At 42.5% G+C, this 16,876-nt stretch overlaps 3 protein-coding genes across 3 annotated transcripts; 2 read left to right on the plus strand and 1 right to left on the minus strand.

Annotated features, from left to right (window-relative positions):
* The first annotated feature begins 1,065 nt into the window (after nt 1-1,065).
* On the plus strand, nt 1,066-2,726 carry LOC111603348 (vitellogenin-1). The gene is made up of 3 exons (XM_023320890.2): nt 1,066-1,351; nt 1,419-1,801; nt 1,873-2,726. Exons 1-3 carry the CDS (start codon nt 1,129-1,131, stop codon nt 2,563-2,565), a joined length of 1,299 nt encoding a protein of 432 aa, XP_023176658.2. The 5' UTR covers nt 1,066-1,128; the 3' UTR covers nt 2,566-2,726.
* Nucleotides 2,727-4,142: 1,416 nt separating this feature from the next.
* On the plus strand, nt 4,143-9,199 carry LOC111603356. The gene is made up of 5 exons (XM_023320902.2): nt 4,143-4,790; nt 6,268-6,425; nt 7,039-7,231; nt 7,294-8,071; nt 8,123-9,199. Exons 1-5 carry the CDS (start codon nt 4,719-4,721, stop codon nt 8,704-8,706), a joined length of 1,785 nt encoding a protein of 594 aa, XP_023176670.2. The 5' UTR covers nt 4,143-4,718; the 3' UTR covers nt 8,707-9,199.
* A 1,949-nt stretch (nt 9,200-11,148) lies between these two features.
* On the minus strand, nt 11,149-16,382 carry LOC111603371 (glutathione S-transferase theta-3). Its single transcript, XM_023320923.2, has 4 exons — nt 16,232-16,382; nt 12,899-13,185; nt 12,009-12,144; nt 11,149-11,937 (listed from the first exon to the last, which is right to left on the minus strand). The coding sequence occupies exons 1-4, from the start codon at nt 16,344-16,346 to the stop codon at nt 11,759-11,761; spliced, it is 717 nt and encodes a 238-aa protein (XP_023176691.2). The 5' UTR covers nt 16,347-16,382; the 3' UTR covers nt 11,149-11,758.
* Between the last annotated feature and the right edge of the window lie 494 nt (nt 16,383-16,876).

The raw sequence follows: 16,876 nt of genomic DNA on the forward strand, positions 1-16,876 counted from the left end.
ATGAGGCTCGTAAAGCTCTAAGTTCTCATATGACACTCACATTGCCAAATCCGCATCGTTAAGTGGAAATCATGTGAAAACGCAGCTAAAATTAAATAAAATTCTAAATCAATAAATGCACAGCAGCCACGCCTTTATCTACTGCGTGCTTACCTACTGCTATAACCCTAACAGATATAAATATTATATATTACTCGTTACTTAATTACTGCTTTAACCTTAAATAAATAAATATATATATATATATATATATATATATATATATATATATATATATATATATATATGTATACGAGTTAAAAGTTTCTACTATTACCTGCGACAGCAGCAGAGAGTTTTTCCGACTATCTACGACTAGAAGAGCTCTATCTATAAAGTTGTTGGAGAAGGCTTTCTCTTTGCTTGGAGAACAAGTAGAAGAAGACTGAGCCAAGCTAAAAAACATGCATCTTAAACATCAAATATATATATATATATATATATATAGATATATATGGATATATATATATATATATATATATATATATATATCCATATATATCATAAGGGATCGTTTCAAGTTTTCAGCTCCAGCTGCATTTCTTTAAGCTTCAGATTGTTAGAGTAAATGTGGTTAGATTTGTTATTTCTATGAGCGCCCAGCAATGGCAGTTAAGTGTAACATTGAGTACATTTATATATATAAATATTTATATATAAATATATATATAATATAGTATTACAATGTATTTGTACAGCATGTGCAGCGATTACAAAGATTTTGCCCATTCAAGCATTTTGCTATCAGGCAGCTTAGTTTGTTGCCTTCCCTTAAGAGTGATTAACACACACACACACAGAGAGAGAGAGAGGCAGGTTGATAGGGCTATCAAGCATACGTATGCATATGTGTTTAGCTGGGCACGTAACAATATCAAGCATACGAAATGCTCAGTTGTCAAACTCTATAGACAATGTTCAGAAATTGCAACGCTGCATTTGTGGGTTGGGGTCTGACGGTGCAAAAAGTGAATGGGCTTGGGTGCTATAAAATGTAGAGCTCGGCGCTGTGGAAGGCAGTTCAACTCATAGCAACATTGAGAGCTCAGTGAAGTTCCTGCAGTAGTTGAAGTCCTGGTCTAGAACACAATGAATTCCATGCGAGTGCTTAGCCTTTTGGCTTGTCTGGCTGTTGCAGCCATGGCTGGCCCCACCACCCGGATGGGCGACAATAGCGTCAACCAGGCGCTGAAGCCATCCCAGTGGCTGTCCGTGCAGCAGTTGGAATCGATTCCCGCTGTGGACGAGCTGACGCTGGAGCGCTTGGAGAACATGTCCCTGGAGAAGGGCGCTGAGCTGTTGCAGCAAGTGTGTAAGTATTTGGAAGCCATCTTTGCCTGCCTGGCCATTAGCTAATGGGCTGCCTTGCTTTCGGACAGATCACTTGTCGCAGATCAACCACGATGTGGAGCCCAACTTTGTGCCCAGCAACGTTCAGGCCTATGTGCCCAAGCCCAATGGTGAGAAGATTGTTGCACCCATGACCGAGATGATCAACCGTTTGAAGCAGAAGCAGAACTTCGGACAGGATGAGGTGACCATCATCGTCACTGGCCTGCCCCAGACCAGCGAGCCCGTGAAGAAGGCCAACCGCAAGCTCATCCAGGCCTACATGCAGCGTTACAACCAGCAACAGCAGCAGCAAGAGGCCCAGAAATACAACCGCGACTTCGAGGAGAGCAACAAGAATCAGCGCACATCCAGCGAGGAGGACTACAGCGAGCAGGCCAAGAACGCCAACACCAACACCGGCGACATCATTGTAAGTAGAGAGTGAGAGAGAGGGGGGGAGAGAGAGATTTACTAAGCCATTCATTCGTATTACCCGCACAGGTGATTGACTTGGGCTCCACCTTGACCAACTACAAGCGCTACGCCATGCTGGACATTGAGAAGACCGGCGCCAAGCTCGGCAAATGGATTGCTCAGCTGACCAACGAGCTGCAATTGCCCTATGAGACCATCCATTTGATTGGCCAGAATGTTGGCGCTCATGTTGCCGGCGCTGCTGCCAACGAGTTCACCCGCCTGACTGGCCAAAAGCTGCGCCGCGTCACCGGCCTGGACCCCAGCCACATTGTTGCCAAGAACCGTAACACCCTAACCGGTCTGGCTCGCGGCGATGCCGAGTTCGTTGATGCCATCCACACGTCCGTCTACGGCATGGGCACACCCATCCGCAGCGGCGATGTTGACTTCTATCCCAATGGCCCGGCCACCGGTGTTCCCGGCGCCGAGAACGTTGTGGAGGCCTCGATGCGCGCCACCCGCTACTTCGCCGAGTCCGTTCGCCCAGGTTACGAGCGTAGCTTCCCCGCGGTGCCCGCCAACTCCCTCAAGCAGTACAAGCAGAACGATGGCTTCGGCAAGCGCGCCTACATGGGCATCGATGCTGCCTACGACATTGAGGGCGACTACATCCTCCAGGTGAACCCCAAGAGCCCCTTCGGCCGCAACGCACCCGCCCAGAAGCAGAACAGCTACCACGGCGTGCACACCTCCTGGGAGAGCAACAAGGACTTCTAAACGCCCAACCGACACCATCCCCGACAAGGCAATTAGCAAACAAAGCAACCGCTTCTGATGTTGCGCTTAGAGTTAAGGAACCAACAATTGGCAATTTCTCTCACTAAATACTTTAAAAGCTAAATTTATGGCAATTAAACAAGCAGACTCCATTCAAAAGAGTTCAATTGTGTAAAAAACAAATTCTTTTCCTTCTCAACTTCTAATATTTCAGACAGCTCGAGCGATTCTCAACTTCTGCCTCTAGTCAAACTTAAAGCAATTTCAATTTGTTTATAAGGAATATGTTGAGTATTTTAAGCGAGTAGCTTTACAGTTTTAGTTGAAAAGATTCGATATTCGTAGAGTATAAAGAAATCCTAGGCTGACCACACATGAGCGATACTATTTATAACAACTATAGTTCAGCGACTGTTTAGGCTATTGGCAATATTTAGCTGTTTAATTGTTATAAAAGACTTGCCATTTAATTATGAATTTTCCAATATATCATTTTCTACTATATAATAAGTAGCAGACGGCATATGCAAAACCTGGAAATCAAAGCTCTTATAGAAAACCTAAATGAAATATATATATTATATAACGGGTTTATTTGGTTCACAGCTTGAAAGTATTTAAGTTTATAGTATCAACAATCAAATTATAGAAAAGACGAAATTTTTGTCAATTCATTTAGATATTTATTAAATATAGAAAAATTATTATCCAACCGCGAATACTTTGATTATGAAAGCAAATAAATAAAAGCATATTGTTTGAGTTTAGTCACAATGAATATACTCAGTATATATTAATGTGTATCTCAATCGGAAATCGGAATTCTTATTTCCGATTTATTTCATTTTTTGATGGCAATCGTAAAGCGATTCGCTTAAATTCTGCTGTGATGAGCACTCAATACTGAGCTTTTTTTAACACCCAAGCTTGAGCTTTGATAACAAAATAAACGTCATATGTACATACACAGAAGTGAGCAAGAGCTTTGTTTATTGCTAGCTACCGAAAGCTCGACAGAAAGCTTATAGTCAGCTGTAAGGGTTGGCAGCGTCGGGCAAAGTGAAGAGAGCTTTTCTTGCCTAGCAGCAGGCGCGGCCCCAGTTGCCTTGGCAAGCCTGTCGCTCGCTGTTTCTAATATTTGTTAGAGATTTGTCAGTTGTTATTGTACACTCGTGGCACGCTTGACTTTGTACTGTTTGTGCTCCCGCTGTCTGCAGCCCGCTGACTGAGCGACGGCCATCCGTTGGTCCCTGGGTGTGCAGCAACAACATTTTCGTATTCCGTAATTGTTTACTGCCTGTCAACAACAACAACCAAGGAGCAAAGAGTACAATAACTGTTAAGGCACGCGAAGAAGGAGAAAAGAAAACCGTTGGCAAAGTGCTGTTACACGAAAACAAGCAAAAAAAAAATTATTTTTTTTTATGTTGCGACTGTGTGAGTGTTTGTATGTACTTAGAGGAGCACAATCGACCGAGAAAAATATTAAAACCAAAAAAAAAAGAATTGGAGCTAAAAGAGTATAGAAAATAAATAAATAACACGATTGGCTTTTGCTGTATACGCGCGCGTGCGTGTGTGTGTGCGTCTGTGTGTGTGAGTGCGTGCGAGTGTGTGCGAGTGTGCGTGTGTAAGTGTCGTTATGCTGTCATCTATTTGCATAGCTACATGCACAGACAAACGAAAATTGTTTGCTCTCTGAAAGTTTATCGACTAATGTTGCAGTAAACACTGAAAAGCAGTTAGCGCATCAAAAACCAACAACAAAGGCAAGAGGCAAGAGGCAGCTCGTTTGGCAACCAGTACAAAAGTATGCAGCGAAAAATTGCATTGTCTGTCAAGGACAAAACAAAACACCCTGCCATGTAGCGACTGGTGTCTCGTCTGCCTGTGTGCGTGCCTGCGTGCGTGCGTGCGTGTGTGTGTATGCGTGTGCGTGTGTATGTGTGTGTGTGTACTTTAAGCGAAAGGGTATCAAAATCATCGAGACACGAAACTAGCTCAAACATTCAAGAACACCAAAAACGGACGAGCAGAATCGCACGAACAACAACGCAGCCTGCAGCTAAACAACAGCAGCAACAACCCCAGACAGGGTAAGGCGAACCACCCCAATCGACATTTGGCGCCAGTTGGACAACATCGTGGCCACCATGTGGTTTCATGCTTCAGCAATGCTCCGTCTATTTCCAATACTTTTCGCTCTGCTGCGGCTGCCCGTTCAAGTAAGTTTGCCAGACACATAAATGTTGCAAGCGCTTTGTAGCCTAAGCTCAAATTACATTTGCCAAAATTACACAGAGGCAACGCCACTTCTTGGTAGATACCATGGATTAACTTGGCTGTTGGCTTTGCGATGTTGTAGTGGCGAAATGTTTACCACATCTTCTGCCCCTCAATGTATGCAAGCTATTAAGAAATCTTTATTGAAATTTCAGCAGAAGAAATTCGCAAAATTCATAGTTCGAGTGAACTATGCAAGAATAACAAATTAAAATTTGGTTGTATCATGAAATTTTATATAGTCTGGTTTCAGTATCTATCTTAACTGGTTAACAGTCTTTAAGCAGAAGCACAGCAACCCTTCTATAGACTTGATAATTGTTCTGGAATTTTCATATTTTTTAGTTTTAAATATTTTGTTTTGCCATTTTCTATTATATATTTTACTGTTATACTACTATAAAGATATTATTATACTAGTGTTATACTTTTATACGGTTATACTTTTATACTGTTATACTGTTATACTTTTATACTGTTATACTGTTATACTGTTATACTTTTATACTGGTATACTTTTATACTTTTACACTGTTATACTGTTATACTGTTATACTGTTATACTGTTATACTGTTATACTGTTATACTGTTATACTGTTATACTGTTATACTGTTATACTGTTATACTGTTATACTGTTATACTGTTATACTGTTATACTGTTATACTGTTATACTGTTATACTGTTATACTGTTATACTGTTATACTGTTATACTGTTATACTGTTATACTGTTATACTGTTATACTGTTATACTGTTATACTGTTATACTGTTATACTGTTATACTGTTATACTGTTATACTGTTATACTGTTATACTGTTATACTGTTATACTGTTATACTGTTATACTGTTATACTGTTATACTGTTATACTGTTATACTGTTATACTGTTATACTGTTATACTGTTATACTTTTATACTGTTATACTGTTATACTGTTATACTGTTATACTGTTATACTGTTATACTGTTATACTGTTATACTGTTATACTGTTATACTGTTATACTGTTATACTGTTATACTGTTATACTTCTATACTGTTGTACTGCTTTAATATTATGTACCCAGTTCTAGTTGTTGCTTGCTTGCAGCCGTGTTTTGAACTTGGAATAAAATTGTTCCTTCTTGTCTTGTTGATTTTGTTGTTGATTGCTTTTTGTTTTGTTTCGATTTACCTATTGACATTGAAGCTAAGCGCTGTGTCTGTCTTCCTGTCTGTCTGTCTGTCTGTTTGTCCGTCTGTCTGGCTCTCTGTCTGTGCAACATTCATTCAAATTGGTTGTTCTAACAATTAATTTTCTTGATTATACTCCTCTTGCTTGTTAATATTTATAATTGCTCGTAGCATACAATATACAGGGGCAATGCCTTGACTGCTTTTAATGACCCTTTGTCTTTCGTTTCATTTCCCAGGTCAGAGCCCGATTCTGCGAGGGCGGGCACATCTGTTCGCTGCCTCGGGAATGCTGCACCCAGGGCTGCTGTCCCCCCTATCAGAGCGGACCGAGGCAGCTGCCACCGCCATCGGAGCACGTACTGAACCTGTTCTTTATCAGCCACTGGTTCTTTTGGTAAGTAGCAGACCATTTAGAAAATGATATAAATCTAATGTGCATGCATTGTGGCTGCAGTCGCAGTCCCCTGGGACGAGGGGCGCTGCAAAGCGTTCAAGGTCGCTTGTCCGGGGCTGATTGGCATTGTTTGGGGCCCAGCAGATACGAGTATGAGTATTATTATTGGCAGCCAGTTGGCCCCTGACTGAGTTGCGTCAAGTCAAGACAAGGCCTTATGCAAGTCGGCTGCACCCCGGATCCCCAGACGAGACAGAAAGCGCCAAATGGCATTGCCAACTAATGAGGCACTGTCTCTGTTCACTGTCACTGGCCCAACCGCAGTTCCAACCCCCAACCCTCCCTACCCCTTTACCCCCTACCCCTTTGTGTTCGTTCACATAATCAAATCTCACGTCGCCAAAAAGCCAAGCAAATAGGCAGCCCATTTAGTTGGCATTCGATTACGAACGCAGCCGGCCGTCTCTATTTTAGCCCTCGACTTGAGCTCGTCATGGGCTTCTTCATACAGACACGCCAACTGCAAACGGAGCAGTAAGAGAGCCTCAGGCACTCGAACAAGAAAAAACCTTTTCATTCCCCAACTTTCTCTCTTCTCTGTGCTCGTCTTCAGGTGCGTCGTGGTGGCCGTGATCTTAGCTATACTCTGTGCCTACTCGCTATGGAAGAAGCGGCGCACACTGTGCGGCTGGGGCTTCACGGAGCATCACACCCAGTCCGAGGGGGACTCGGCCGGCTCGTGCTACGCACCGCCGCAATACAGTCGCTGCAACTCGTTCCACCATCCGCCGCCGCCGTACACTGAGGTGAGTTGATCTGCGAATTGATCTGCTGGAGACTGGAGCTGATATCTTGTTTGGCTTGGCAGGTCACCTCAAAGCCGGATCTCTATCCGCTCGTCTTCACGTGCAACAACGAAAACAGCAAAGGCAATGCCGGCTCCAGCTATCTGATGGTGCAATACTTTCGCAATTATATTGTGCGTCCGGCGGGCTCCCTGAGCGCCGCCAGCACCGTGGACTCGCTCAGCTCGAGCTTCATTTGCAACATCAACGAGGCCAACACACTGGTGCCGCCGCCCTACTCCCGGGCCGCCAGCCCCGAGCTGGGCCTGCACTATGGCGCCAACAGAGAGCCGCCGCCCAACTCCCAACTGGCGGCGCCACAATACGGCCTGCCACGCTCCGCGTCCCAGCTGGTCGAGCCGGAGTACCAGCCGCGTGCCCACTATGCGACCGTTGCGCTGGACAGGAATGTGGGGCTCGGCGCTGGCACGGCCCACTACAGCACACGGCTGCACAGCTCGCACAGCGGACACTTCTCGCCAGACGAGTCCGGCATGGACTCGACCGGGCTCGTGCATGTGCCCGGCGTTGGCGGCGGGTTCCTGCAATCGCAGAGCGACCAGCATTTCCGCTACATGGCGAACAGTCGCAGTAGCCTCAGTGATATTTTTGTGAACAACAGCTGCGCGGCGGGCTTCGGTGCGGCGGCAGCCAACGACGCCGGCGGCATCGCGAGTGGCGTCGCCACGCAAGCGACTTCTCTGTGCAGCCTGGCGCTGGCTGCCGGCGGCACGCCGGTCATGTACAACAACGGCTGCATTCAATCGAATCCGCTGCACAGCCTGGAGAACTGCTGCCAGCTGGTGTCAGCGGTGGAAGCGGCGGCGGCGGCGGCGGCAGCGGCGCCGACAACGGGCAGCACCGTGTCGGGCGTGAGCAGCCTCTCCAACATTGGCACGCCCGGATCGCCGCCACAGGCGACCAGCCCGACGGGCGAGGTGCGCGAGATACTGGATCAGATTAGCAAGCTCCAAGCGGACGTCAGCTATGAGCAGCTGCTGCTGGCCAAGCCGCAGCTGGCACAGCATGGGCTGGCCAAGCCGTTGGCTCGACCCGCCACATTGCAGCATCAGCAGCATGCGGCGGCCACATCGACGTCAACCACGCCCACAACCGCAACGCCCAGCAGAGCCAAGAAGTTCTATGCCTCGAAGCCGCCCAACAAGGCGCTCTACATACCGATGGCCGTGGTGGCGCCGCCAGCTGCCCAACGCTGTGTGCTCAAAAGTCCCATTAGCAGCGTGGTTAGCGGCGCTAACTTTTTCGTGAACCGCGGACGGGTCGCCCGCAAGGGCTGGATATCGCGCTCGGCGCCCACAACACCGGGCAGCGGCCTGCCGCCCAATCGCCTGGGCGACGACAGTCCCCTGCTCAACGAGCACGACGAGGACGCCATCGAGGACGAAGACCAAAGCCAAGACGATCAACTCGAATAATGCGCGGCGCCCAAGCAGCTCAAGCGACTCCAGATGTAGGCTTTTAATCGAAACGCAGCTTCGTAGGTCGTCGGACATCAAGGTGCCAAAAAATACCAAAAAAATACTAAAAAAGGGTTCTCCTCAGAGCAGACAACTTCGACTAATGCTTGAAGAAGTTTTACGTATAAATCAAAGAAGAGTTTCAAATAAAAGTTGCTTTTAGTCAGAGCTCTGAAGGCCCAGCAGTATTAGGGATATTCCCTTTGCAGTATTTCGAGTTGTTTTTCATTCTTATTTTTTTGGTATTTTTTTTGGTATTTTTTGGCAAATTGATCAAAATGCACAATTGAAAATGGTTTACGAACCCATTTGTTTATGTATATTTAGATAGACAATTCAACAACAACAAAATATTGGCTAATAACTGTAATTAATTAGGCTTCGATCTGCTCTTGGTCGCCGCCGCCGCCGCTTCCAATGGCCGAACGTGTTCCTATGGCACAACAAACATGCAACAGCAACAACAAACAGCTAGAACATGTGTGTGTGTGTGTGTGTGTGTGTGTGTTGTTGCTGTTACCTTTAAGTAATTAGTGTGTGTGTGCATATGTATGTGTATGTGTGTCAGACTTAAGATTCGTTCGGTGTGCTTCAAAATATGTTGTAAATGTTTCGAGTTTCAATGTAAAGCTTAGTTATAAAGGACTTGCTAATACAAATTGTCTTTGTATTGATTAAAATATATATATATGTATATATTTTACATGCGTATACATATATATATATTTCGATTTTAGAAAGCACAATATATACGAAATACTGTGTGGACGCTAAGTACATTTAAAGCAAAATCACGTCAATACACAAATACATTTGCAAATGCAGAAAACATACTATTTTAGGTATGTATGTATATATATATATATATATATATATACATATATATATATATGTAGAGATAGAGACAGAGAGTGGGTGAATTGCAAAGCCCAGAAAAGTATGCGCTAGAATGCAGCAGTGCCTTTTGACTAAAACAAAAACAAAAAATACCAAAAACAAAATGAAAGAAAAAAAACAAAAGAAAACTTAAAATACCGCGCACAAGCCACATATATATATATATATATATATATATATATACTTATACAATATAGTATGGAATGAACAAATACAAAACTACATGCAGAGCTAAGGAAAGCAAGACAAAATATCTAAAAATTGCGAATGTAGACAGTTTGGCTATATACACATATAAACTCAGAACACGTGGCTTTGTTAGTTAAGCTTAAGATCCAAAGCTTCCATATTTAGTTCAACTTCAAAAAAGTGCCAAACAAAGAAGTATTTCCTTAACTTATTTCTTGCCGAATTGGTTAGAGAGAAATCGGTTTCAGATTCGTTTATGACGATAGAAATCACATCAAAAAAAATTTTATTTCGCTCTGCCAGAATTGTCTCCCAATGTTAATTCAAATTTAAAGTTTAACATACTTGCTCTGTCTGTTAAGGTACTAAACACATGCTCAGCTGTCCACGCTCTCTATGAGAGAACGAGCGAAGCCTTCCGTTAGATGCGATAGCCAATAAGAACGAAACGCACTGTGACTCCATACACACACACACACACACACTTATCTTCCATTAGAATTGAAAGCTATCTGTATGCAATGAGAACGGGAGAGCCTAAGATCTGCTCTGGCAACTTGCATTGAACACTTTTCGTGTGTTCTTATAAAACTGTGGAACATATGTGCACAACTACATATGCAGTGAGAGCGAGATAGCACAACGCTTTGTGTGCAGCTACACTACTGTGAAGCTTATATGCACAAATACATATGCAGTGAGAGGGAGATAGCACAGGTCATACTCATACACTTTGTGTGCAGTTACAAAACTGTGGAACATATGCATAAATACAGATGCAGAGAGAACGAGATAGCACAAGCACAAGCATGTGCAGCTCCAAAACTGTGGAACATATGTATTTATGTATGCGTGCGTTCAGTTTAGATGTAATTGCCAACTCTAGCTTACCATACACACATACATATACATATATATTTATTATTTAAAAAGGAAAAAATACAAACGAATTGTTAACGCTTTCTCTGACAAGAGCAGATGTACATATAAGTAAAAGTTGGAAGCATATACTATGTAGCGCTAATACGGACAGTCGGCCATACGAAAGAGCCTTGCACAAAATAAACACAACAAAAAGAAAACAAAAAACAATAACAATAACAAACCAATATACTCGCTTTCACAGAGTAAAAACAGTATGTTTGCATAGATCTATACTTAAGAAAGAACAAAAATCAACCAGGCTTAAATGCAAATTTTCTTTAAACTTCAATTTTAGTAAATATATTATTTTTAGATGCAGATCATTAAATACAATAACTTTCAAGGTATTTTAGTATAAACATAAAACAAACAAAGAAACAAAAATAAAAACAAAACCAATTTATTAATGTCGTAAATTTCAACAAGTGAGAACTTTACAGTCGGATCTGATCGACTGCCGAATACCCTCATCACAGTGGAATAGATGCGGAAACAGGTGTGGAACCACCTGTGAGGTCAAAGTTTTTATATATGCACATAGAGAACGGTAGAATACATCGATTTTTAACAATATTTCAGAGTGCTTCTATAACGCAGATCAAATTAACTTAAAACTCAGTTTTTTTTTCTTTCGATATAATATTTTAACATAGTTTTCTAAATATATACACATAGTTTAATAAGTAACAGCTATAAACGATTAAAAAAAAAACAAAAAAATAAACAGTTACCTTCGGAGACCGAATATATTTGTTTTTTAGCCCCTGTACACATTAGGTAGATTCCATTCAAATTTATGGAATAGTTAATGCACTTTTCGATTTGAAAAGGGTTTTTCTAAAATTGATCTCAGATATTTGACATTTAAAAAAGTTCAATAAGCAGACACGCATACAGACAGACAGACGCAAAGGCGTATACCTTTGTTCGATTGTGTACAGGGTATATATACACGTATATAGAGAAATATATAAACAAAAGCTGATCTGATCCGGACCGATCATTGCTCGACGGCCCGCGCCTGCTTCTCGCCCTGCTGCTGCTGCGCCTTGGTCAGCTTCAACTTGGCCTCGAACTCCTTGTGGACGTCACTGTAGTAGGGGCCCAGCTCCTCGCGCACTGCCTCGTACCAGCGGGCCAGCTTGGTGCGATTCTTGAAGGTGTTGTAGCCAATGCACTCTGCGAACATAACCATTATTATTATCTCTGGCTGCTTTGGCTAGTCGAAACTTGTCCAAATATTTGCTTACTCGGCTGATCTATTTCACAGATGGCACTCAAGTCCGCGTACGAAATGTTGTCGCCAAGCATGAATTTGCGTGAGTTGAGGAACAGCTCCTCGAAGTCATTCAGCGTGTGCTCCAGCTTCTTGCTGGCTGAATTCACCTGTGTCAATTAAATGTTTATAATATAATAAATATTTCCATATTGATTCGTGCTTTTCCCCTGCCTTCAGAAACTACAATTTCGGTGTGGTAAGTAAACACGCATATGAGTATATAGTATATGGGATCTTAAATCTTAAAGAGTCAAAGTATTTTAAGCGAAGATTCTTTGTACCCATTGGAATTGGCAAATTGGGGCATAAATTGCGAGAGTGTATCTAAAGGGCATAAGTAGGCAGGGCATACCCCATATGGCTCTGAGTTTATCGTAAATTATCAAGCTTATTCAATGACTCTATTTACTTTCTTACTATCAATAAAAATTTAAAAAATATATTAGAGACTAAAAGACTTTATCTCTTCTGAATATACAAATTTTGTCTTTATCGAATTTTTTATACCTCGCCTTGTAGTCGCACTCAGGGTATTTTCTAGTCAGGCACTCCCGACGTGCTGTTTTTGCGAAACTGAATCTAAAAGGGCATAAGTAGGCAGGGCATATCCCATATGGATTTGAGTCTGAAATTTTGTCTTTATCGAATTTTTAATACCTCGCCTTGTAGTCGCACTCAGGGTATTTTCTAGTCAGGCACTCCCGACTTGACTTTCAGTATATACTGATCGATAATAATCGATTTGTGGACTTATCGAGTATATTTAAATAAACTAAATAAATCTGCTGCTAATTAGCATCAGATATCCTACATATATATGCTACATATCTATAGTCTATGCTGAAAAGTTGCAAGGCTTACCGCATGGTCGGAGGGTCGGGTCTTCTGCAGGTAGGGCACCAGCCATTTCTGCTGGAAGTAATCGGTGCATGCCACATCCATGTTCGACTGCTGCCAGGCGAGATACTCGTCGACGCGACTGCGGCCCAGCTGACGATGCGGATACCAGTGCTCCGGCACGAGCTTCTCGCGCGCCAGATGACGGAAGATGGCCACGCTCTCGGACAGCTGATAGCCGTGATCGGTGATCGCGGGCAGCTTGCGGAACCGATTGACTTTGTCCCGAAACTCGCCCGTCAAGTGCTCACCTTGTAAGGGAAGGGAAGGGAAGAGGCGTGATTATAGGAACTCAAAAGGCTTGTGTTCATAAAAATAGTAGTGCAGCGCGAAACAAAACTTAAGCCAAACGAAACTCAACTTTTTCCGCTGAAAATTAAAAAAATGTACACTTTTAGCTTAGAGTGGAGTGCGAAGAAGAGAATTACAAAAAAACCGAGTTAATTTGATTTCGACTATTTTAGAGAACTGCACTGAATATCGACAAAAATTTGTAATAAATAAAAGCAAACGACTGCTCGACTAGCAAATACCCTGCGCTTTCAATCATTAAATGCTACTTTTATCAATCAAATCAATTAACAATGTACGCTTTAAATACATTTTCCATATTATCGATACTTATCGATTAAGACATCTGCTGAGCTATCGATTTCAAATTTCAGAGCTTTAGCTTTTGTGGCTTACGAGTTACCGACGGACGGACGGACTAGATTAACTCAGCTGCCTAGCTAGGGTCTACACGCCTACTTTATACACTGAACTCCCAACTTCAGTTCAGGATATAAGAAATATGTTCTAACAGTAAGCGTAGTTGATTTTGCTTAATTTTAGCTCAGCGCCGACATAATTTATTTGCCAGGTAGAGGCAAAGGTACTGCCCATAGGACGGATGAGGGCACAGCAGTGCTGTTTGGTGGCAGAGGCAGCTGCTCGGAGTATCATCGCAAGTACAGTCGTATGCTTAAGTGTATTCTATGGATGTATGTCTAGGTCTGGATACTAAGTCGCAAGTTAGTTAAAGCTGCACTGGCAGAGAGAACGTTTCAGCTTGAGAGGCGTTCGCAAGTTTCATGTTTTCAGCTCGGCTTGAACAGTCAGTCAAACTGGACGAGAATGCGTCGACCTGTGTCTTGTGCACGCTAACAAAGCATTAATCTGTTCAAGGCAGTCTTCTCTGTAGACGACGACTGCAGCTCGGCTGGGCTCAATGCACTGGCTCGGGGCCAGTGGCCAGGGGCCAGTGGCCAAATACTAGATATCGCTCGCACTGCTACACTATTGAGCAAAAAGTCGTCGCGTCCAAAGTCCAGCCGGGTTCAAGTTTTGCTGCACTTGCTCAGCGCAGCGGCAGCTGCGGAAGCCAATGAGCTAATCCACAATTTGCATTCAATAGATGCGGATGCGTATCTACAGATCGGGAAATCTGAGATAGCTTATATAGGCATATATATACATATATATGTCTAATATTTTGCTTAACAAGTTAACAGCGTTCAACCTTGACCAAGTCAAAAGCTTTAGCTGCTGCTTCTGCTATGTTTGGCTTGTCTTTTGGCAAGACGCAAACAGCAAACACTGCGCAACATAATTGCTCAACAATTTCTCTTCAGACAAGGAATCAAGTAGTTTTTTCTTTCAGTGTAAACACAACAGTAACCGAATCGAAATCAGTTCTCTAATCAAAATTTAAACTCTATCTGTTTTTATTACTATTTATAGCGGCAATAGTGGGCGTGGCCTGTCGTTAGTAAAGAATTTAGTTGCAAGTCTGACCGATAAGCTTTAACACTCAGTCATTCTGGAGCAGCTGTACGAGAAAGTGCCACGGTCAATAGAGATTACCCCGCATCAAATCTAAACTCAGTCAAAGCTCTTGGCAGCTATTTAGCGCGTGTTCATCAAGCAATTTTGTTAAATAGTGTTAACAACACCGACGCACGCGCCCGCTAATAAACAAATACATTTAATTTTCTTCGCTCTTTGCCCTGCATACCCTGTACGTGCTGGGCCGAGGGGGCTTTGCACGTCATGGGCAGGAAGAGCAGGCGGAGCGAAGGCAGCAGGCGCCGCAGCAAGAAGTTTCTGTCCAATTGGCACTGGGTATTACAATTACAGGGTATCGCCTGGCCGGTGGCAGCTTCGCTTTGCGCGGCTCAAACTTGTTTTTTGTTGTTTATTTAAATATTTTTTTTTAATATTGCTGATTCTATTTTCATACAGCAACCACAAAAGCAAACCTTGCAGCTGCGTGTGAAAAGTGTGTTTTAGATCCATGGATCGACAATGCTCACACAGATATTAGATATATATATATATATATGTGTGTGTGTGTGTGTGGACTGCGCAAAAAGTTAATTAGTTTCAAATTAAAGTCTAATAATTGATGCATATCTATTTATATAAGCTTTATACGAGCCACGAATGTATTTGAACTAATATCTTCTTTTTTATTATTATTATTATTTTTTTGTTTAATTGCAATTGCGATTAGACCATATAGATACGAAACATGGCATATAGTGATACGGCGTCTAAGACATCTTCGACCTCATTAGGGCCATATCTGTATACAAATGTTAGTCGGCACTATATACTTTATCGATATCAGGTATATTATAGACTTGTCATTCTGTGTTGAACCGCTTATCAACATCGGATAACTATGTCATCAGGAACAATCTATAGAGACTGGAATATCGTAAGAAATTCATTTGTTTTTCTTTCGACTAATCGAAATGAAAATCTCTTCAATATATCATGTTTACCAAATTGTATAGATGACCAAGGGAATGTCTAACATTTAAAGGCAAATCTAATTGTTTGCCGTAACTGTACTTTGATGGGTATAAAAATATAAATAAATCGTTGAAATGTCACGTTCAAACGTTTAAGAAAAACACAATTTATATGAAATATTTTCGAGTATTGCAAAGCTCATTTCCAATTATATTTCTAATAACATCTGAAAAAATATATATTTATATAAATGTCTTCTGCTGTTAATAAATTTTAGAGGCCTATCTATCAGTTATGCATTAACATGCATATTTATTTCTACACGTATTGCACTTTCCCCTTCGATAACTTGATTAGCTGAATTTTAAGCAAGTGGAAAATTTTGGAAACACTCAAAAAAAGAGATAGAAATAGACTTAAGTGCACATACATATACATATATATATACATATGCAGATGCATACATATATATGTAGCTATTTAACTGCACGGGTGTGTGTGTGTGTGGAAACAACCTTTGGGCCACTGCACGAGCTTTTGGGCACGTACTCAACTTACCTTTGACCATTGATATGGGTATCGCCTCGAATGGAATCTTGGATGCCTCCAATAATATGTAAAGCGATCGGCTGGCCTGATTAAGAAAATCGAAATAAAACTTTACCGGCGTCATGGTGTGCTTGTTGCTGTTCGCTCTATGATTCTATAATTTGATTTTTGCTTTAATTGTTTTTCTGCTAGCGGAACACGAAAACGCGAAGAAGGTCGATAACAATTTCAATTTCAATTTCAATTTCAATTTCAAATACGAATAATCAAAACAACTTAATCCGGATCGAGGCACAAGAACAACGACGACTGACTGACTAGTGTGTGCGCAGCAGGGCCAGCAGCTGACTGGTCAATCGCTCTAACTGCTGTTTTTAGACTGAGCTCAAAGCGTCGGCGAATGCGACATTTTAAACGCGTCGCAGCGCATTGGCAGTAGTAAAGAAGTCAGCGCCAACGCCAACGTCGCTGCATTCACGAAGCCGCTGTCCGTTTGCGGGCTGCGCCTGCGCTGCCATCGGCCGCATTCGAACTATTCCTATGTGTGCGTGGTTGTGCATGTATTGAGAGAGGCAGCAGTGGAGCTATTGAATGAACGAACACATGCGTGGCGCAGTCGGGCATGCGTGTGTGTGTGTAGCTGTAAAGCATGAA

The sequence above is a fragment of the Drosophila hydei genome, unplaced genomic scaffold (assembly GCF_003285905.1).
Source record: "Drosophila hydei strain 15085-1641.00,03,60 unplaced genomic scaffold, DhydRS2 tig00000250-arrow-arrow-pilon, whole genome shotgun sequence".
NCBI lineage: Eukaryota > Metazoa > Arthropoda > Insecta > Diptera > Drosophilidae > Drosophila > Drosophila hydei.

Bases quoted from the DNA above. Each gene is read 5' to 3' on its own strand.
- LOC111603348 (XM_023320890.2), top strand. From the start codon at position 1,129: ATGAATTCCATGCGAGTGCTTAGCCTTTTGGCTTGTCTGGCTGTTGCA. The intron at 1,352-1,418 runs GTAAGTATTTGG...GCTTTCGGACAG, and splicing joins TGAGCTGTTGCAGCAAGTGT to ATCACTTGTCGCAGATCAAC. The intron at 1,802-1,872 runs GTAAGTAGAGAG...TTACCCGCACAG, and splicing joins CCAACACCGGCGACATCATT to GTGATTGACTTGGGCTCCAC.
- LOC111603356 (XM_023320902.2), top strand. From the start codon at position 4,719: ATGTGGTTTCATGCTTCAGCAATGCTCCGTCTATTTCCAATACTTTTC. The intron at 4,791-6,267 runs GTAAGTTTGCCA...TTCATTTCCCAG, and splicing joins TGCTGCGGCTGCCCGTTCAA to GTCAGAGCCCGATTCTGCGA. The intron at 6,426-7,038 runs GTAAGTAGCAGA...GCTCGTCTTCAG, and splicing joins ATCAGCCACTGGTTCTTTTG to GTGCGTCGTGGTGGCCGTGA.
- LOC111603371 (XM_023320923.2), bottom strand. From the start codon at position 16,346: ATGACGCCGGTAAAGTTTTATTTCGATTTTCTTAATCAGGCCAGCCGA. The intron at 13,186-16,231 runs GTAAGTTGAGTA...TTCCCTTACAAG, and splicing joins ACCCATATCAATGGTCAAAG to GTGAGCACTTGACGGGCGAG. The intron at 12,145-12,898 runs GTAAGCCTTGCA...TAATTGACACAG, and splicing joins CCCGACCCTCCGACCATGCG to GTGAATTCAGCCAGCAAGAA.